We start from the raw sequence: 23301 nt of genomic DNA on the forward strand, positions 1-23301 counted from the left end.
ATGTCGATCTGCATGTGGCGCTCTTTCTTATCCCCCTTCATTCCATTACCGCTCGTCTTTCTCTCACCAGGAGCATTGTAGCGTCCGGCCTCTGAGACACACAATTAAAGTTTGTTCTATAAAAAAAAAAGAATCTTTTTTTTTACTATCTGGAACTTTTTTCAGTTTCTGTTTTAAAACTGTCCCATTCCTCAAGGTGGATTCCTACGTGAGTGTGGGGAGGTTTTAAAGTCAAGTTAATTTATGTTTATTTATATAGCCTCTCACCACAACAGCGGTCTCTCAGGGCCCCGGCTCGGGCCCTGTATGTAAATGAGATGGCGGCTGGAGCCTCTAACTCTTGAGCCGTCAAGCCGTCTCGGAAACGCGTCTCGTTCCAGAGGAGGGATAGAGGGGGAGACCTTGGGAGACCCATCCCCTTGCGGGACGTGCTATGATAAACCAGACATAATACGAAGGCAGACATGTTAATACAGAGATTCATGTGCAAGGGGAAAGTGGGGGCGGGCGGGGGTGGGGGGGGGGGGGCGGACAGTCCAGTCCACTGGTAAGGGGGTTTGAATCCCAGCCGACCTAAGCTGTAGGCATGCTTGAGCAATGCCTGTTATGTTGAATTGGAATATGGTACAAATCATTCAATAGTACAAGTAATAATGAATTAGTATTAATAAGACAAAAATAAAACATATATACATATTTCATATTTCTGCTGTTAATTGAATGAACAAAACACACAAAATGTGGCAGCATCGCAGATGACGGATGAAAGATGGCAAAGAGTGCCATGACACGTTTCCATGGCAGTGTCCTCCCACCTATTTTCTGATAGCCACACAAAGGAATAGGAAAAGGAAGTTTTATTTTTTTCCTTTCACACACAATGTGAAGACACGCAAATACCGACAAATGCTGACATAACACTCAAATCAGTACCCCAGTAGGCCCTTATTGTGATGCTTAGGTTGAGCTTTTAGACAGCAACCTATTAGACGTGTCGTGTGGGTATCCATTGTGGCGCATACCAGGGGGTGGAGGAGCATGCATGGACATGCCCTGGTACTTATTCACAACACAAAAGCGCAGAAGAGCAGAGACAGGGGAAGGGGGTGTAATTGTTGCCGTTTAATGTGAATGACATCTCCGTGAAGAGGAGAACGAAGTAAGAAGTGAGGTGGGTGGAGGGCATGGTGGGGGTGGGAGTACGGGTAGGGGTATGGGGGGGTGGGTACATGGGGAGGGCGGCAGAGAGAAAAGCATTTGACAACCGTCATCGGGGGCGAAGTGAAACGCCATCTCTCTTTCTGCGGCTGTCGTGGCTCCTCGGTCGGATCTGTTCCTCACTCATGTCTGGATGTTTTTATCAGTGGCTCGGCTGCAAAACAAACTTCACAAAGGCACGGGGAAAACTTTCAGGAGAGGGCCATGACTCATTTAGCTGCCTTAGAATGTGCCGTGCTGAACATACAATGTGTGTGTGTATGTGTGTGTGTTTGTGTGTCTTTGTTGCTTTGTATGTGTCTGTGTATCTGTGTCTCTTTATGTATGTGTGAGGATAGGTCTGTGTGTGTGTTTTTGTCTTCATATGTGTGTGAGCGTGTGTGTGTGTGTATGTCTCTGTGTGTGTGTGTTTGTGTATTACTATGTGTGAGCCTTCCTCTGTGTGGTTGTGTGTGTGTGTGACTGTCTGCATGTGTGCGTCAGTCTGCCCGTGTGTGTGTGTGTGTGTGTGTGTTGTACCTCATTGTTTGTGTGTGTCTGTCTACCTCCATGTGTGTGTGTGTGTGTGTGTGTGTGTGGGTGTGGGTGTGCCTACTTGCTCCCATAAAAGGGCCACATTGAAAATCCAGCCACACCGCATGCCATCCGTTTACAAGGACACCGAAAGCCACCCCAATACACAGCAGTCCCCTAGCTGGAGGGGACATGTTCCTCATGACACTGGCCCCCTCACACCGACGTCCCTCTCCCTCTGGCCAGGCCGTGGATGCGGACCTGGTCTCCAACATCACGTTCCGCATCAGGGCGGGGTCGGCGCGCCTGCTGTTCGCCGTGGACCCCATCTCGGGCAACGTGTCCATGCTGCAGACGCTGGACTTCGAGGACCTGGCCACCATGGGCATGGGCACGTCCTACACCTTCCAGGTGGAGGCGGTGGACCAGGGGGGAGTCATGCCCCCCGGGCAAGCCACCGTGACGGTCCGCATCACGGTGAGGGATACACACACGCACATGCACACGCGCACACGCACACACACACGCATGCATGCACGCACACATGCATGCACGCACACACAGAGACATGCATGCATGCACCCTCAAGTGTACGCGCCTGCACACACACCCCTCGGGATGTTGTCCTTTTCCCATCACTTCTGGGACGGGCTGTTTAGTATTCAGCTTCTGTCCCTCCCTACTCTCCCCTGTTCCCCCCCTCCTCCCTCGTTACACTCTCTCTCTTTCCCCTCCCTCCTCTCTTCTCCCTAGATAGTGCCTCCCCTCCCTCCTCTCCTCCCTCCCTCCCTAGATAATGCCTCCCCTCCCTCCTCTCCTCCCTCTCTTACTGCTGTCCCTGCTCTCCCCTCTATCCTCCCTCTCCCCTCTCCCCCCCCTCACCACCTCACTACTCTTCCCCCCAACTCCTCTATCCCATCCCATCCCATCCCTCTTTTTCCCTCCTCTCTCCTCCTCACCCTCCTCCTATCTCCCTTCCGCATACTGTCCCATCACCCCCTCCCCCCATTCCTCCCTCTCTCGCCCCCCTTCTCCCTCCTTCCTCCCCTCCCTCCCTCTCTCCTCTCACATCCTTCTCCCCTCACCGACCTCCCTCTCCCTCCTCTCTCTCCCTGCCCCCCCCCCCCTTCCCTCCCTCTCCCTTTTACAATGCTGCTTGTCAAGTCTGCTGCAACTGTATTACCAGCCGCAACAAAATAAAAAAACATATCAATAAAATGATGTTGTGGGAATGGCGACATTCACATGTGAGACACGTCCGGCGGGTTCAGGGACAAACCGTGGTCGAGGCGCACCGTCAATAATGACCATGATGTATGTCGCAGCAAACCGTGGTCCAGTGTTTCTGAGCCACTTCCACAAAGCCTGCCTCATGCTTGACCTTAAGAAAGTGCCTGTAAATTGAAGTCCACCTTTTCCTTATTGTATAGGATTGCTTTTCTCATATTGGGCCTGTTTATATTGCCAATGCTATGTTTGGTTTTCATGCCCCAAATAAACCGCAGACATGTCCTTAAAGGACCTTTTGTTCACATCGGTGCCTCCAGGGTCAAAAGGACTATGCTTGTAGGAGGAGTGCTTGTGATTCAAAGCTTGAATTGAAGCCTTATCTAAACAGAACAGCGACTGCGCATTCACTTTACCAGGACTGAGTGGCGTCTCTTTTTGTTTCTGGCCACAATTGTGTAAGGGTTTTCTATGGCTTGTTTTGCTCTTTCAAAAGATTAACGGCTTAATCCACCCCCACAAAAAACGGCTTATATGATTCCAATTTTGATTGTCATTGTGTGTAGACTTGAATAATTGTATGTGTATATGCCTGCACGCACCTTGTTATCTGGCTGTTAGTATGAATCTTTCCTCATTTATAAATATATATATATATATATATATATATGTGCAGTAATATAAGTCATAATAGACTTAAACTGATGTCTAAATGTCTAATAAGTGTCTTTCATGTGGACACACATTAGAGTATTTAAGCACGGAATATATTCATGAACGTCTCTTATACGTGATGAATTGCTCAGAAAGTAACTATTTTAACGGACATACAGTACACGGCGTCGGATTGGCTCGTCTGTGATCCAACAGTGTTCGCCTGCACAGCATGCGTGCATGTAAGGGTTCTTCGCTTCTCTGATGGGCGGGCTTTGATGCCTTTCAGTTCATTGTCACTGAGGAGCAGTGTGTCTGACGATACGAGGAGGCGCTCACTGCAGTTATCAAACCCTCGTGCCGGCTCTTTCAACACAACAACAACGCACCAGTTAGAGCCGGCTTAATGCCATCACCGGCCATCGTGGGATAGTATCCATTCCAGCGGTACCGCTTCCTTTGCGCACCCCCAGACATGAGTGAGGGAGAGATGTAAAGAGAGAGAAGAGAGAGTGAGACCCCTTTGAAGGCGGTGTCTGTTTTTTACCCTTGTTTTGTGTTGTCGTTTCATCTGTTCTCTGCCTGCCACTGAAGGATAGGCTGTCCTGCAATTCCCACTTCTTTTCAGATCTTTTTCAGCAAGGCTCGATTTTGTGTTATTTTCAGTTCCCAATGAGGAGAGAGCGTACGTGGCCTTCTGCGACCGCTTCCTTTAGAAAACACTGCATCCAGGGTTTCAGAGCGCTCCGCCAGTTATTTGTGTGGCCGCTCCAAGTGTGTCTGGTTGAAAATATCTAAACTTTTCAGAAAGGCTCTGGTGTCGTCAATGCCACTCCTTTTCAGGCCACCAATCCTCATCATCATCATCATTTGTTGGGGCGGGGCACTTCATGTGAGCACAGGCCCTTAAGTGTGTGTGTTTGTCTGTGGGTGTTGAGTTTTAGTGCCCGTTTGCTAACCTAGCATATATTATTTTACGCGCTTGATGTTGTGAAAGTTAACCACCGAGAATGCCTCGTGGGCCATCTCTAAGGATCATAGATTTCATGGGATCTATTTTTTATAGATGCCAAAGTTTAACTTTTATTGCCAGATTTCTCCTAAATATCTGTTTATAAGATGTAGACAGATGTTTGCAAGATGGAGTCAGATACGTTCTAACAAATCACAATTTCCCAAAGCGGCATTGCAGCTGATACTCTCAGCCTCGTGAGACTTGACATTTTAATGCCACTTTTGGGATCGGATTTACCAGATGGGAACATGGGTCTGACACACTTGACACTTGAATGTGAACTCAGTGGCAGGATCTGTGTTCGGATTTCACTTTGCCGCAAAAATACTTCCTGGTTAAATAAATCTGCCGAAATAGAGCTGGGTGAAAGAGAATCCCTGTCTTTGTTCTTGCTGTTTAAAATGGTGTGTAATGGTTAGGGGGGCTAATGTGTAGGCCTAATCGAGCAAACAAGTACTTGTCAAGCCAATAATAAACATCAAGACATCATACAAATGCATTGTGAATTATGTTGGTATGTATTTTTATGTACGTTTTGGTGCAGGATGCATCATTCAAAAGCCTTCGCCTTTGCGCAGTCGTGCATTGTCGTTGAGAGGCTGTATCGATGTTTCTGAGGCATTTGTGGAAGTCAAATATAGAGAAGCATAGCACTGCTCTGGCGGTGTGTCAAAATAAAGAGCAGTTTATGCAGTTTGAACGTGTTTTTTTTGTTAGAAAGATATTGGATATTCAACCGATTTTCACGCTCTGAATTAACAATGTGACCCCCTAACTAAAGACTGGATCCTGCTCAGGAGACAGAGGAGAATCCCGTCTGGCTCCCTGTAGATGGGGTTTTTGATGACGAGGCCAGCGGTAAGCCCACATTGGGCCCAGAGGGCTGTCCACACTCACATGCAATCCAATCAGAATGAAAGCCTGATCACCTGGGGAAGTGTTCTAGCTCATCGGATCACGCCAGCAAGATCCGAACTAGGACTCTCCAGACCTGACGTGTAATTGGAATTATGCCTTATAATCAGACCAAAGATCAAAAGCTAATTAACTAACGATTATTTTGTTAATATATGTCTTCATCAGACCACTGCCAACTTGAATTTTCCCTTTAAAAAAAAGTTTAAGTGATCCCTTTAAAATATACTGTAGTTGCGCTGCTGGTTCAAAAGGCTATCGACAACCTTTTTATCTTCGTATTTTTTGGTTTGAATTATTCAACATTGAAGTAACTTGCGCTGAATAGATGACATTAACCCATGGTCATGGACCTTCGGAAAATTCAGTGGTGATGGACGCAATGAATGCAAATTAAAAACATGTCTGCTCCAAGTTTTTTTGTGCTGACATGGGGTGGAGAACGAAAGAAACATTGCTTCTCAAGCTTGCTCATTTGAAACAAGGTCAAATCAAACTAGCTTCTGCATGACAAATCCAACATATTACATTGTTAATGATGTTAATAATAATTTTGGTATTTTTTGTCATATTTGTTAAAATTCTATTTACATCAGCAATTAAAATATAAAATACGCAAAAAAAGGGTCGCAGGCCTCTAATAATCCTGTCTATTCATTTTGTGTGGCCAAATAAAACGATTGGATAGCCTTCCTCTCCGTCTACCTAACCTTAGTTTGTTAGTTAACAAGTTTCTTGAGCTTGTTTTTATTTCAGCTATTTTCATCCCATTTTAACAACATGTTGTTCATTTTGTTCCAGGACATGAATGATTTCTCTCCAGTCTTCAGCCAGGCTTTGTACAGAGGCCTTGTGGCCCCGAACGCGGACAAGGGAACCGTCATCACCACCGTGCTTGCTGAGGACCAAGACCCACCAGTAAGTGTTTTAAGGCCATTCACCATTTGTCGGTTGGGAGAACTAAAGGCCTTATTACTGTCAGTCCCCCCATCCAGCTAGCGTTCAGAAGCTAGCCAATTGTTAGCCTTGAAGAGAAAACAAACAAACTATGGATTCATTATTACCAGTTGGTCGGTATCCATCCAATGCTGTTTCCTGCCCTCATAGCATCATGTCCACCATCCAAACCAAACATGTTTTCTCATAGTATCACTTCAGTATTATTTTGTATCACCTTTCTTGAACAATGACCTTGAAGCAAAGGGGAAGACGTGGGGAGTGTTGTGACAAAGTGTCGTTGGCCACTGGCGCCTCCTCTTCAAAGCTGTCCTGGTAGATCTCAAGGCGGGAACATTTATGGGCCAGGATGGCCTTCGACCCTCTAAAGTGATACCGCCACTGAAGAAAATTTTCTAGCCCGTTTTTTGCTCTTCAACCCGTAAATGTGAATGCCAACACACTTGAGGAACACCTTGTCCTTAAAGGATTTGGCCAGCTTGTCCCAGGTTAATTGTTGACATTTTGTGTGTCGGGATCTATATCAGCTGTGATTTTTTTTTTTATGCTCACCTCCTTCCACAGTGAACACTGATTCCGAAATTGGAAAGTTGGCCATTGACATGCATTCTATTTCAAGCGAGGGTTTACCTGCTCATGTAACTTCATCTTTGTTTTGGCCGACACAAGTGAGCGCATAGGAACTGCACTGGCAAGGAAGTTTTCTCCAATAGTGCCCGCAATGTATAAATACAAATAATTTGATGCACATTATGTAAATATTTGTTTAAAACTGATAAATTCATAGCAGATAATTATGAGCAGTTGAATAAGGGGTGGGAATACATAAGCTTCGGCTTCCTCCCACTCCGTTTCGGACATAGACACTACATTTATTAACACTACATTTACACTACATTTATATTGTTTATGACAGTTTATAATTATTGTTGTTTCATGTTATGTGTCTTTGTATGATGTGTCATACTTGCTTTTTTTTTGCTTTTTTTTGTTCGAAATGAAGACGAAGACGACGACAACGAAAAAATCCACAATTTTCAGTTTGGGGTAAACACGCCACTACGCATGCTCACGTAATTAGAGATTAAGTGGCACACAATTCAGATTAAGAGTGAAGATTGTGGATTGTGGCTGGAATATAATAAATGTAAATAATAATAACTTTATTTATAAAGCACCTTTCAAAACAAAGTTACAAAGTGCTTAAAGGGATAGTTCAGGATTTTGGACATTGGGTCTCATTTCCAAGTGAGCCAGTGTGTTATTTATCATTGGAGAGCGTTTTCAACACTTTTCATTCAGTCCTTCTAGTTAAAGAAATCGCTGGTGCTAGGCTAGCGCAAGTGAAGGGGAACTGCTAGCCTGCCAATAAAAACAGTTTTACCCACTAAAAAGTACACCCGATGCAAACCAATTATAATGCCCGACTATCGATGTAAATGTCTGTGTTGATAGAATAATATTAGAAATAAAAATATCCTTGTATTGCAATGATCACATTACATTTTGGGGGACTACTTTCTCAGCAGCGGTGGAATTTCACTTTGCTCCGGTGTAGCAACCAATTCACTACAGCAGAAGGTAAACAGAGAAGCGCACTCCAGGTAATATCAGTCCGCTGCTGCCGTAGCTTGCTTCCAACTATAGGGATTATAAACTAGCAGTTCCCCTCGAGTTGCGCTAGCCTAGCATCAGCGATTTCTGCAACTAGAAGGACTGAATGAAAAGTGTTGAAAACGGTCTCCAATGATAAATAACACACTGGCTCACTTGGAAATGAGACTCGATGTCCAAAATCCTGAACTATCCCTTTAACAATAAAACAGATAGTTTTAACTGATAATTGACAGAGGGGGTGAGTTGAACACAATTCATATCTAATATACAGCTGGACATAGACAATGTCAACAATTAACCCAAGGTCTCTCAGTTTGAGTCACATGAGTCCCATTTGAGTGTAAGGACCTCTGTCTCCTTACAAAGATTTTTAAGGACAAGGTGAAAGCCATCGCTGTTTGGGGCGGTGATAAATACTGGGACTCATCTAATGCCCAGAAGCAGCAGTAGCATTTGTTTCGCTGCGGTTCCTTTGGAAGACAGTCTAAATCTATGGCTACCGATAGCGAGAATCGATCTGTCCTTCTCTTTGCTCGACAGGCGGGTCCTGTGAGCACAACAAAGACAAGGCCATGCTTGGTTGTTTTTGGACCGTTCTCAGTGAGAAAAGCATGTAGAGGTTTATTGACTGCTAACATTTACCTCAGGGTGGGAGGTAACAGTATATTTTTCTTTGTTTGTTAAGTTACTTTTCATGAGTCAGAAGGACGGAGAGATCAATAAAGATTGATGCATCTCCCCTTTTTTGTGCCGTTGTAGTTATAAATCTCTTTTTTTCCAAGCATTTTCCCTTGGGAAAACAAAACAAAAGCTATGTTGTTATTATCATCTCATTGTGTTGACCCTCTATTGAAATGTGAAATTACTTAAGACTTCACAGCAGTAAAAGGCTGCACGACTTATCTTGTTGCTGTAGGTCGCTGTACAAATTCTGAAGTAAATGTTTTCCCCAGATAATGAGCAACTATGAACTATTGCCCTTTCCCTCTCAATTCCCTTTGTTATTGAAACAGAAACAAAGTACCCCCTGCTATGGAGACCAACCTTTCAAATCGTTTCGACTGAGGTCTGGGGTGTCTTTGGAACAATACACACCCTGTAGACATCATACCATCAAGGGTTTCCAGAAAGAGAACCGTGTTGTGGTGTCTGCGGTATATGAATTGAGACAAGTGTAAGCCGTCTTGTGTTGCCAATTGACCAGAAACCCTGCTGGCCATGAAAGCATGCATTTGAAACCTAATTAATTGCTTCAAGGAAAACTAGTCGACCAAAATGTACAATGTCGGAATAAATGTTTGCTATGGGTGGATAAGCATTTTTTTAAAACAAGCATAATAGCTTAATCATTGAATCTTATGTCATCATAATTTGTTTGCTGAAACTTATTTCTTAGGCTCTCTGGCTGTTTTGGTTTCTGTCACTTAATTTAACCGATAAAACCAATAAAGCGCTGTTAGAAACATTGTCATGGCTATTGAACAGCAACACAGCTTTGGCAGAGCTTAATTGGAGGGAAATCAGTTCTGCCCAATATAATGGTGGATATACACAGTCAAATCTAAAGCACCACAATATGTTGAGCTTTCCTGTTTTTGTACACAGAATAGCACATTTCCCTGTATTGCTTTTGGGCTGCTGTTGGATGGCCCCGGCGAGACTGTATCTTATTGGATTGCAGAGTGTATGCAGACGTGTGTCAGTCGGAATGAGTAGGAGGAGAACAGGGCTTTACAAGAACAACACTGAGATGGCTGCATCTCCCCATGCTAACACACACTAATGCCTTCTCTCTCTCCTCTCTCCTCTCTCTCTCTCTCTCTCTCTCTCTCTCTCTCTCACTCTCTCTCTGCTTTCCTCTTTCCTCTTCAACAAACTCCCTCACCCCTTCCCTCTCTTTTTCTCTCTCTATCTCTCTGTTTTACACTGCCAAGCCGGTTCGGTCATGGCTTGGCACGCCCGGCAATTTCACCGTCTTGCCTGTGTGAAACCGAGGGAATAAAATCCCCCGTCTTCACGGAGCGGGCTTTCTTGGTTCACTGGAGAAGGCAGGGCTACACACGGAGTCCAGATCTTAGAATAATTTGCATACTACAAATGTTTTTATTATTTTATGATTCAAGAGACTCTCATGCAAGAATGAGTTTACATCTGAGTGTAGGCTACAAACGCGATTAATTATTTACAAGTGCAAAAACGGCAACATAGTCTTTATTTTGCTGACCACTTGTTTTTTATCCAGACAAAAGCCTCGTAAGGAACGTTCCTCTGCGGCTTTCTCGTAGATCTTTCTCGCACCATCTTTCCCCATCTTCGTTAAATGTGAATGCATAACCTTCTCTCCTCTCACATGATCAGCAGCTCGCAGATTTTACCGGCTCTTCAGTTAGAACTGCTCATGTTGATATCACTGCATTGTCTCTGTTGTAGAGACAGCGCAGCAACACCTCTACCACCCCCGCCCCCCCCCCCCCCCCCCTTGGAACCGTGGAGTGTCTAATTGCATTTACATCAAGATGAAACCGCCAATGTGTTTAGGGTCCAGGAGGGTAAATTGGAGTGCTAGCTCAAGCCGGCAATTTACCTCGGGCAGTGTAAATGCCCGGACCATACCGGGAAAAAGGCGTGTATAAGACGGGCATATTTGCCGGTGTAAAAACGTCTTGTGTCCCCTAAGCCATCATTCGTTCTCTTCTTTCCTCTTGAACAATCGCGCCTCCTCGCTTTCTCTCGCTCTCGTTCTCTTTCGATATATGTCCTCACCCCCCCCACCTGCAGCTAACTCTAGCTTTATAATAACCAATTTTGATTTCACACATAGTGGCCTTTATGGCTCACCTTAGGCAACGCATATGAAATGATCTTGTGATATATTTGAAAATAACAACTCTTACATTCTAAGAAAAGTTCTGCCTCATTTCATGAAGCATTGCTGGTGAGAGTAGTGGAGCCATCGGTCAGGAAGATTGTGTGTGTTCTTCCATCGGGAGGACGGGGTGCTTAATAAGTGAAACCACAGCATTCCAGGGCTTCCATAAGGAAAAGCCTATAAGTTATACAAGGTTTTTTTTCTGGGGGTGGGGGTTTGACTCAGCCTTTTGTGTGCAATTTGCTGTGTTATGATTTGATTTCAATAAATAACAATAAATAACACAATAATAGTTTGTTTTATAACCCCTTTGTGTAATGGCAGTGTCACTACCCAATCATTTTCTCTTCGAGGTAGAGCACATTCTCGACCGTTCGTCTGGAACGATATACAATACCAGGGGAAAAAAAACTTCTGAAGTTTGGCAGCATTTCGGAACTGTTAAAGATTATCCGAAAAATAATAAAATGCAAACTGTTAACAGTCATGTCCTACCAGCCACGACCGTGAAGATGATTCTATCCGTCGGTACTCGGTGGTGCATTCGCTGCGTCATTTGTTCTACACGCTGAAACGCATCATTCAATTCATTCAGTCAAAACTGTGCTCTCCGTCTCCACAGAGACCAGCAACTGTTTGATTTCATAGATGTATTAAATTGATTACGGTATATCATTAGGCATCATTCACTAAAATCTATTAAAGAAATATATTATGTTTGATTCGACGATCAGTCAACGATGGGTCTGGTCTGACGAATCGGATTTGACTATGGAAAATCTTAGTTGATGACACCCTTATGTATATATTGGGGGGCGACCGGGTTGGCTAATGATCGGAGGGTCGTAGTTTACCACCACCGGTATGACTGTGTGTGAATAGTAAGCGTCTTTGGGTCATTGAAAAGCGCTATACAAATTATATATATCATATTCAAGGAGTTATTATACTATAATTGCAGACTTAAATCTGGAATATTAATTAATGATAATTCCAATACAATAAACAAATGAAATGCACCGATGCTATTGATAAATAAATTAGTGTCACATCAATACAGAAGACGGTGAACAGCAGCCCCTTTAAATAAAGAGAGAGTCACAGAGAGAGTCGTTGGACAAACATAGAGATTAAGTTCTCCAGCAGAATGGGGTTACTACCCCTGTCACTCATTGACCTGATTCAAGGTGCTCAAAGCTGTCTCATCATCGGGATGTCTATTATGGGATAGTGGGCACTGCAGAACAACCGTGCATGATTTATTTTACCTCAGAAAGATATAAATACACCCCCTGAATGGCTGATTACAAGATACACTGTTTACTATTTAGCCATTGTTTTATCAAATGCAACTTGAATTAAATTCAGTGAATTCAGATAGATGCTGTTCTTAAAGTGTGAGTGAGCAAAAACATATGATTTAAGTTTTCAGTTTTTTCTTTGAGTAACATTGACAAAATTGCATACTACTACTATGTTGAAGATCGAATAACACTTAAACACATTTATAACAACAACAAAAAATGATCAGTGGGCTTCACTGGCCCTTTAAGGAGCAGGGAGGTATTAAGTCATCAACAATGCCTTCAGGTTAGGCTCTAGACACCAAGGACCTGACTCGGCCGAGAGTCAAACGCTGTTTGATAGACAGAGAGGGTGAAGGCGAGTAAAGAAAAACACTTTTTCAATACATATTTTTGGAAATCCACATTGACTTCTACTGGGTAGGCGGGGGAGGCGTTTGTTTGGTGAGCAAAACTGTGGTCTCACAGCTGGGTCCTGGTGCCAGGAGTGACGAGAGGCCTGCGTCTTTGTGGATTCTGTATTAAGGAGGGTTTTATTTCTATGGAAGAGGCACAGCATGGGGAGGGTGAGAGGAACCAAGAGCAAGCTATAATGGAGCGACTGCGGAGAAACCTATAGCTAAAGCACCGTGGGTATCACAACAGGAAATGGAACTACATGATGCATGATAATTCAACATCATTATATGGTATAATAGTATATAATTATATTCTATAATATATATATATATATATTATATTATGTTTGGATTACAATAGAATATTCAATGGAATTAAAGAGAAGAATAGTACATAAAACATAATATAAGAAAAATACCCTTTAATAGAATGCAATACAATTCGGTACCTGCAATATTACATCTCTTATGAGTGCATAAAGAGAAAAAGTTGTACGCTAGCAAAAGAAGGCAGGAAAGGTCTAATAGTCTTCAGGGATTTGAACCTTGCATCGCACTGAATTTGACCTACTGCGATGGTCTAGCATTTCTTGCGTATCTGTGCTCACTGCCATATTCAGCTGATAATATGGGTCGCGCACTTAAGCTGAATGCTCTGAAGACTGTAGGGAGGGTAGCAGGCTTCAGGAGGAGCGGAAGGAGCACAGCCCTGACCTCGTGTGAATGACTCCACAGTGCTTACTGGGGAGCCAGCCACGATGAGGGCGCCTTTGTGTTTCTTGCCGGGGACAATCAGGACCTTGGGTGGTTGGGGAACCACCCAAGGTCCTGATTGGGTGAGGATGCAGAGGATGATTTTCCTGCGGCAGCTGAAGACATGCAGACCTGCCGCAGAAAAATGAGGGTCCAGTTGGCCACAGCCATTATTGAGTCCATCCTCAGCTTTCACGCCTGTGTGAAAAGAACAATGCTTGATACAGATGTATATACAGCCACACACGTAAATCTATATTTTTCTCAATATAGTGTACCTGTATGTGTATGTTAAATGCTTCATACCATTGCATAGACTCTAGCCCTCTCATTGCCTCTTCGCCTTTTACAGGCTATATAACTTATGTTCTCACTTCTCAATAACTTAGTAAGTTAATATTGTTACTTACTGATATTCTGATATACTGTATATCGTGTTGCTCTACCTGTTATGGTCCAACATCATCATGTCCCATTCACTGTATGAGAAAACATACTTGGAACATTTCAATAATTCTGATTATCATACAAATGGATGGATGGAAGAATATATGCTGAGATAGATGGATAGATGGATGTATGCATGGATGTATTGGTCTATAAGCAAATACAGATAGTATTAAGATCTCTCTTTTGCTTCTAAATTGTTTAGCTCGGGCTCATTTTTGTTTGTCCATTTTACAGGACAAAACGATGACTAAATTAAATATCTGCCTCTGCCCTTTAAGAAGAAACAGCCCTCTCAAATGCAATTCCAACACAAATTGCTCAGCAGAGTGGTAAATAGGTCCATTTTTGGAAGGCTCCTGCAATGGTAAAGGCAGAGTCCATTTTCTCCAACTGAGAGCATAAAACATTGATCATCTGTTAGTAGCTATAGTGCAGCAATGCTTGGTATGAAACCTGAAATGTTGCATCACTTTACCTGCAGGAGGAAGCATCCAGGTGTGCACACGCTTTGACACTGTGATCCTTCAATCAGAAATAAACAGAATCCAAAACTGTAATTACTTTCAGTTTCAGTTTCGCTTTCCCTTTCATTCTGATCTCAGGAAGCTGCAAAATGTGTGGACGCTAAATGCACTATGGCTGCAGGGTAATTCTTATATTTGTATTGGCAGTGTTTTCCCTCTTAGTAGCTTGAGATTGAACTGAGAAATGGCCTTTTAATATCCACTCTAAAATAATCTTACTCTAAGAGGCTGTCTAGTGCCATGACATTGCATCTTAGAGACATCTTAAAATGAAAATGGACTTTTACTTGTTAGATCACTTCAGCACTTCAGAGTGTGCGGCATCTTATTTTTCTTACTTTAGATAACTTCAGCAAACATGTTATTCACATACAGTACTTTCAAAATATACCAAATACAAAGGTATGTTTATAAGATGTACCGTACCTCAGTACTTTTGAGATACCGATTGAAAGAACCGAAACAAGTTGGGAACCAACATTTGGTTATAAACAGATGTTATGAAATTACACTAACAGTTGTAGGTATTCGTAGAACCAGGACTGACCACCTTCTCTAGTTTAAAATGACCCTCACAATACACTCACAAATTTGTTGTTGTTAATGGTACAGTAAATACCCAGCCCTTGTTACAGATTTGACAAGGTTATTATAGTGTTTCCCACTACAGCCGATGGTATTTTATTTTGAAGACAAAGTTAACTTGTCATACATGTTGTCAGGCTTATCATTTCTCCACAAATAATGCCAACATCTTTCTGCACCTCTTTATTACAAGAACTACAACTGGCTAACACACAGCCTGCCGACATAATAGCAACACAACCCAAGCAGATCCTGACGATTCAAATTGCATTCCATGTTCCATTTTTCACACACCACGTCACTTTTGTTAGTAATCTGTATGGCCTTCGAAAAGCTTGTGTATCACTTTTGTGATATTGTCATAGAGGTTGGGATTCACAGGGTTTTATATTGTTTTTCTTGGCCTTTTATTAACTTACTTACTCAAATAGTCATTTGTTTAGTTTTTTTCGTAAGTTGTAAGACTTACGGATGATACAGAGGTTCGAGTGAGGTTTCTGTTTCAGCGGGAAATGGGGAAGTGCTGCTGTTTAACCTGGAACCATCCTCGAAGCCCTCAGGTTAACACTCAGTTGGGCTGTAGAGAGCAGCACCTGAATCCCATTACTCCCTGTGTAGTGGAAGTCCCAAGGGAAGGAAATGATGATATGCAGCCGATGACCAACCAGAGACCACAGGTTAATCGTGATCAACCGCTCATTTGACAATCCAAGCTTGAACTAATGAAGGATATATGGCTACTGCTTTTATCGAGGAGGTGGTGCAGTTGCAAGCGCTTTTTCCCAGCTTTTATGTTTATGAAATTCAAAGGAGCCCATAAGGCCTGTAACATTAGACAACATAATGAACATAACAACATAATGATAAACCTTTTAGCTCCTCGATGACATAGTTGAAGTGTTTCTGAGTGCATTATAGGGGCGTTACATTATCAAGTTTTTCTTTTTAGATTCATGGCCTAAATTAAATCAATTTCAGACATTAACTATTCATGTTTAGCTATTTGCTAATTTAGCACCTTTATCCACAGCGGCTTACATAGAATCAGTGGCGTAAATATCGACGGTGCAACCGGTGCAGCTGTCCGGGGCCCAGACGCCGTCAGGGGCCCATGGAGGAAGAAAAAATTAAAAAAAATTAAAAATAATGTTTTTGTGAATGAAATAGCTCGGGGCGGGTCGGTAAGGTAGGCTAACGCTGAGTGGCTGGTATGGGAGGAGGAATGATAATTTGTCCAAATTCCAATCATTCCAATCATTTGTTTACCCATGTGCGATTGCTACCCCTACTCTCATTGGCTGAATCGTTGAGAACGTTTTAGACTCAATCAATATAAGGTCGCGGGGAGACAAAGCTCTGTTGGTTTGTATATTTTATTTTCGTAATGGTAGGAAAAAACAATACTTTATTAAAGCATGCAATTGTGATGTAGAACAAAATAAAAAGAAAACAAAGTGCTTGCATGATATTGAAGCCTACAGCGATCGTTAGTTAACTTGTGTGGTGTCTTGTCATTTGTTTACCCGTGTGCCATGGCAACGCAATTGCTACCTGCTGTAGTAGTACTCTCATTGGCTGAATCTTTGGGGGGGCACAAAAAAAATATTTGCACCGGGGCCATCACCATGATGTTACGCCACTGCATAGAATGTATTACATGACTCATGGTCGTACATTGAGGTTTGAACCGACAGCCGGTTGGGTCACAAATGTGGATCACTGATGAATAACTTTAGTAATAATTTTACCTTTTTAACTTTGGAAAAAGTGTTTAACCTTCGACGGAGGGCGAAGGTTGAACATTCGATGAATGCAAGGTGTTGCCAAATTGTATTGCTTCTCATCTAAAGAGGGGCCACAACCTTTGGCAACTAAATAAACTTTTTGCAATAATGTAGAGAATATGGAACTTGAATATTTGAGCAGCATAGTATATATATAATATAATTTCTATATACATATATATACATATTTATATATATTTTTTGTTTGACGTTTTGCCTTAAATCTGCATCACCTAACATTTTCAATGCGGCAGTCACTTTTTCTATAAACCTTATTCAGAACTTTTTCACTGGAGCCATCGCTTTTGTCGATGTTATTTTGAGTGAGTTTGAGTGTTGAAAGAAAGGAACCGTCTTACCCATGGTTCAACCGTCCCAAGGTCTTTAGTTTGCTTTGCGGGTTACTGAGGTTTGATGATGCTGATGAAGATTCCCATTCATTGATTTATCATCCGCAGTGGAAATGTGTTTCCAGTCAGTAGCCGCAAGAAATACACATCCAATTTAATTCTTTTGAAAAAAAATATTTATTTGAATAAAGTCAACTGTGAGCACCACAAAATATATTCCCCTCTCCTACTTATCTGTTCCCACTTCTACAGCCCATGTTAATAACTTAATAACTTTAACTAAGTCCCCATGCATGTCAATTCAATTACTGTTTGTTTGATGATTCCTTCCGGCAATATCCTGCATTTCTACTTTCAGTGTTGTATATTGACTCTCTCTCTGTCTCTCTCTCTTTCTGTCTCCCTCTCTATCTTTCTCTCTCCCTCTTGTCTCCAAAGGGCACTGCAGCCAGTTTTGTGCGCTATCGGGTGGATATGGCGCTCTCACCCTACAGCGGGAGCATCTTCGATGTGGAGGAGGAGTCAGGCCGGGTCATCGCAAAGGTCAACCTCAATGAGGAACCCAGCACCGTCTTCCAGGTATGTGTTGGTTGCCATGGCAATGTGATTCCCTTGACGATTCAGCCCAATTAATTCAAGAGTTGAATAATGCCTGGCTGTTTGTGAAACCAGAAACAAACAACACGACAGAGCGGTAAAAGACATCATCTATCATAATACATATAAATAGATGTGGGAGCACCAGTTACTTCATGGAGTGCAGTTAATCGGGATGTCTTTGTCATCCAAGTCAAGTTTGTCTTGATGCAAGAAGGTGTTGTGAATTTAATGTCAGTATCACAGTGGGGAAGAAGGTAGTAATCAAAATATAAAATATTAAAATAATGGCCTTTTGTGAAATTTAGATAAGATTATACCTTATACCGACAAATGTAAGCCCTCTTTTTAGTTGAAGAAAAGAGGGAATGACATGCATAGGACAGCAGGCCAACAGGTCTAAATCGGCCACTCTGGGTGGATTCACTGAACCGCCCCGGAATAGACCTTCTCAGTTGCTCTTCCACCTTGTGTCCTTGTCGCTTACCAAGTCAGTCCTCCACACACCAACCAACCAACGCATTGAATCAATTCTGATGAACACGATCAACCCGACAATGTTTGCCGTTGTTGAATCCCCTTTTCCGCTCTCTTTTAACTCTGTTTCCGAGCACTATTAAATCGGCTACATCTTAACACAATTCACACAAAGGAGCACAATTAGCCCCATGCGACGTACACAAGGCTGCCTGTATTAGCGGGCTGACCTCAGTGCTGCGTGTGTTTATGGCGGGAGGTGGTGAGGCTAATGCTGCAGGATATGCTCTTCTAATGCCATGAGCCTTTCATCTGCCTACGGTCCCTCTTGCTTTATTATGTTCCCTTTTATGTTCCCTCTCTGTAAGTTGGCTCTCACTATCTTTTCCCTGAGAACAGAACGTCGTGCTGTAGCTCAAAGTCATCTCGAGGCTCTGCAAACTCAAATGCCCTGCTTCCTTCTGCATGTCTTTTTTTATCGTAACAAAAATGCGTGTTTGTGTGTGTGTGTGTGTGTGTGTGTGTGTGTGTGTGCGTGTGTGATTGTGTATGCATGCATGTGTGGATGCTTGTGTGTCTCTACGTTTGTAAATGTGTGTGTGCTGTGTGTGCATCCGCGTGGTTGTGGTTGTCGCCTGGGTGTCACTCCCCACAGCTCTACGTGATAGCCTTCGATGACGGGGAACCTGTGAAATTCAACAGCACCCTGGTCGAGATCACCGTGCTGCAGCCCTCCCGGATCCCCATCTTCACCCAGGAGGACTACAGGTACACACTGCAATCACCAGCCCACTAGGCTGGGATCCAGCAGCGCTGCTGTTAAAATGGGTTATTATGTGATGTAAAAACTGAAAAGGGACAGGGCTATGTTATGTTGTTTGGGAGATTACTTTCTAAGATAAACTAATTTACACGAGTGGATGAAGCTTTCAGAATGGGATTGAATGAGGGTGTTCCTACAGTCTACACGTTGTGTATTTGAAATATTTACAGACCCTTTTTCGAAGAATGTCTGTGTCCAGATATGATGTTTTAGCTTGTCTTCGCACCCAGGAAGACTTCACTAGTGCTGCCCTAGTTTGTGTTCTGCTGTGAATATTCAAACACGCACATACTGGTCCCCGCCTCCAGCAACTCGATTGGTCGAAACAAAACTGAAGCGACAGAAAGTGAAACGCCCCCCCTTCAGCCAGATTTGAGCTGGTCTGCTATCAGACTTTAGATTAGACTTGTGACACTACCGCCGCACCTATCCCACCGGGGAGCATAAATACTCTGCCGGAGGTACCTCCACACACCTCCGTGGAGCTACAGAGACCTGGGAGAGCTGGAACTACGCTGTGTTGCGATGAGCCATTTGTTCTGACACTGTACAGCAATATAACTGGAAAGGACTGCTTCTGCTTCTGCTTTTATATTGCACATGCACATACACACACTCACACACACACACACACACACACACACACACACACACACACACACAGACAAACAGACACACACACACACACACACACACACACACACACACACACACACACATTGGAACGAGACAACAACAATAAATCGCCTCTTGTTGCAGAAATCAATGGTTCAGATGCAACCTCAGTGTTGGTTCAGATGAATCTTTTATGCGGGTCGCGTGGGGACGATGAAGACTTTATTCCTCCAGATCAGACCTGTCAGGATGCGTCAGGGGTTTGTTTGTGGAGGATCTCCGGGGAGTCTCGCGGGCATTTCTGCAGGAAGCACAGATAAAGGAGTGTGTATTTGTGGTGCGGGCGGGTCTCCTACAGCGAGCGCTTGTAGCACCGGTGGCTTCCCTGGTCCTCCCACTTCACAGCCAAAGTGTTTTTTTCTGTGCCGGTGGTCCCATACTTTACACATGCTTACATTGCCCTTACTGCATCTCCCCGCCGACACATGGAGCGCCTTGGAACCTGTTTAGTGACTGAGTGGAGGACGCTGCACATTGCACTCAGGACTCTCCATGTGTTAGCGTCCACCAGGCTTTCATTTAGCAAGTAGGCTACCGGTGCCAAAAAGTCACTTGCATAGAAAGTGTCCGGCTTTATCACGTTTACTTCGATGACTGAATAATGAGGCTAAACAGCATGAATATGTATCACGGCTCAGGGGCAGATGCGTGCGTCGGATGTTTTTCTATGTTTATTTCCTCCTCCCAGGGATAGGGCAAAACAGGCATTCCCCAGAGATTATCAACTGTCAATTTTTTTTTCTTTCTTTTTTTTTTACATGAGATTACATGTTCATGCATCCTTTGTTCAACTAGCAGAGAGAGAGAGGCAGGGAGAGGCCAAACGGATCTATGTTTCTGCACAGATGAGACCGCCATGAGCAACTGGCCCGTTCTCTTGACTGTGATGTACTAAAATACGGTGCAGTGGGAAAAAGGTCAAAGCATCGCCACTCGTTACCGATCAGTCTGAGATGTGGTAGGCAGAAGTCGAAGGACCTTTTAGTCATCAGCCGCACTGCGTTACATCTCCTCAGTCTAACCAGCGGGCTTCTCTGAGTGCCGAGGGCACACGCTGTTGTGGTGTTGTGCTATTATGAATACACCTCATCCACTGTCCTTCCCCGGCGCATACGCACACACACACACACACACACAGACACACATACACACACACACACACACACACACACACAGACACACATACAGACACACACACACAGACATGCACACTATGTTATGTTATGTTATTTTTATAGTTGATCTCTTTTATGGAAGAAACAATCAGGCTTGAGGAAGGAGTTTAACACTTTTGACTCATGAATCATGCATGAAGACAGCCGTTGGCGTGTGGATTCCATTGGTTTTGGAATGTCAAATCAGGCAGGAATCTGATTGGATGCACTTTGATAGGTCAGTGTCATCCAGGGACAAAGTTGATATTGTTTGAACTCTGAGCACAGCGGGCTCAAAGTGGAAAATTTGCGCGGCCTGCTACGCCTAGGGTAGCATGACGTCAACCCTAGCTTTGGCTTCGATGCTCAACGATGCTCAAACATGGGCAACCAATGCCATATTCACATCATGTGTCAACCATTTAAGGCCTTTCGAAACCACATTAGGATTCTTGCCGTCCACCCAGGTAATAATTGTTCCCCGCAGGAACTTCGAGTAAAGCCGTTTGAAGTTGATTGATTCCTGACCTCATTTGTCAGTGAAGATGGAATCCTCTGCACATCGTCGTTTTTCTTGATTGATCGACTCTTTTGATAATTTGATGGTATTTATCCTGCAAAACATGCCTGTGTGTGTGTGTGCGTGTTTTCGTTGTGCATGTCTGAACATGGCTGTGCATATATTGCATCAGGGTGTCTTAAACTGCACATGCATAATATGTGCATGGATGATTAAACACGATTGTAGTATTCAGTGTGACAGGACCATGCATTCATCCCATTGTTTACCTTGTATCCCCACCCTCTGATTGATTAATGAAACACGCTGGGCCGGGCAGTTTAGTAAATGAACAGCAACAGATTAGGGCTTTGGAACGAGTGCTCCGTTGCATCCACAAACACCCCCGCCCGTTCATGCCAACACACACATATATACACACACACACACACACACACATTTAAAAAGACAGACAAACAAAATGCACACACATATACACACACACAAACACACACACACACACAAACACTCAAGCCTACACACACACATGGGGAGAGCTCATGGCCATAAGGCTCTGCAGGGCATCCAGTCAACACCACTAACCACTCACAGTGGCAGGTGTGCCATAAATAATGAGCCATGACAAGCTTTGGCTAGCCGCGCACGGTGAGCAAGCCATAAAGAGAAGTAGAGAGAGAGAGAGAGAGAGAACGCGGCCGAAACGGGACCCGCACCCCCGCCCCCCCGCCACCGACCGAGCGGGCGGAGGTCCAATCTGCTCCCGCCCTAACGATGGATGGTCTCTGCTCTTGTGCCACGGCGTCCTGCCTCATCTCCCTGGGTCCCTGAGGAACGCTCCATCCCGCCGCAAATCACTGGCCTCTAATCATTCCCCGCCCCCCCCCCCTTCGCCTACCAGAAGCCGCCGGTGTGTGTGTCTCCATAACGGCCCTCAGTCATACCGGCAATCAGGTACGCTGTGGGCCTCGCTGCTCCACAGCACCGCATTAAATAGCTCTTCTTGGTGGGGTTTACCGGTCGGTGGATGATTCCCCGCGCAGGCGTAATGCCTGGATTCCCTTCCATCTGTTAGAGGGGAACGTCATGGACTGAGATGGAAGGGGCTGGCGGGAAGGGGGTAGGACTGTTGTTGTTTGTTAAAATGACTTTCATACAGTCGCCGTGAAGATAATGTTTAACAGCCATGGAAATTATGCCACACGCAAGAAAGGCTGTTTGGCATTCCGGTCCACGTGCCATGAAAACCACATTTGTGCATTTTTCCAGTGGATGGAAAAATCTTTTTGTATTGTTTGATTTTGAGATTAATGATTAATCGGTTTGGGGGGGGGGGGGGGCTATTTTATATGGGACACACAGACTCACCCTGTTGGGAAGACTTTAGCGCTGCATAACGAGGAAGCTGAACGCATATTTATTCCCCTCCCTTGTGTCCATGCGTGTGTGTGTGTGCTTGCGTGTGACTGCAGTGGAGGAAGGGCTTCTAAGCCCTTTTAAACCCATTCTGACTATCCACATCTCCCCCTCTGACCGTATCCAAGCACGTTTCCCAGCCTCTTGTATGGCAAACCAGCAGTCCCAGCATCCGTTCTTCCTTCCTTTATGATGGAGGCTTTTTCCTTTTGCCCCTCCAACACCGGAGAAGCAATCTCACCCGAGCCCCTTTCCTCCACTTCCACATGTTTTTGTCTCACTTTCACAACCTCTTCCGGCTGCTTTTCACAAACGGCCATGCATTTCTGATAAAAAATAAATACTTCTCTCTCTATTCTCTTTTCTCTATCTCGCTTTCTCTCTCATTCCTTGAATGGAAGACAGTAAGGGAGTTCATATCTCTCTTATATCCTCAGTATTTTTTTTGTGCGTGTGCCTATAGACCGTGAATTAATTCCCTGAAACCGTCCACATGTATAATCGACTCC

At 43.9% G+C, this 23301-nt stretch overlaps 1 protein-coding gene across 1 annotated transcript in view; it reads left to right on the plus strand.

Annotated features, from left to right (window-relative positions):
• LOC311350172 (protocadherin-15-like) overlaps positions 1 to 23301 on the plus strand; it is a gene marked incomplete at its 5' end in the record, with an annotated part of 188434 nt that overhangs the window by 103290 nt on the left and 61843 nt on the right. Inside the window, 4 exons of the mRNA XM_084470183.1 lie at positions 1978 to 2208; positions 6344 to 6460; positions 17572 to 17712; positions 18863 to 18975. Coding sequence (XP_084326309.1) covers positions 1978 to 2208; positions 6344 to 6460; positions 17572 to 17712; positions 18863 to 18975 — 602 coding nt within the window. The remainder of the gene's footprint in view (positions 1 to 1977; positions 2209 to 6343; positions 6461 to 17571; positions 17713 to 18862; positions 18976 to 23301) is intronic.

This window comes from Micromesistius poutassou, assembly GCF_964030765.1.
Source record: "Micromesistius poutassou genome assembly, chromosome: 7".
Lineage (NCBI taxonomy): Eukaryota > Metazoa > Chordata > Actinopteri > Gadiformes > Gadidae > Micromesistius > Micromesistius poutassou.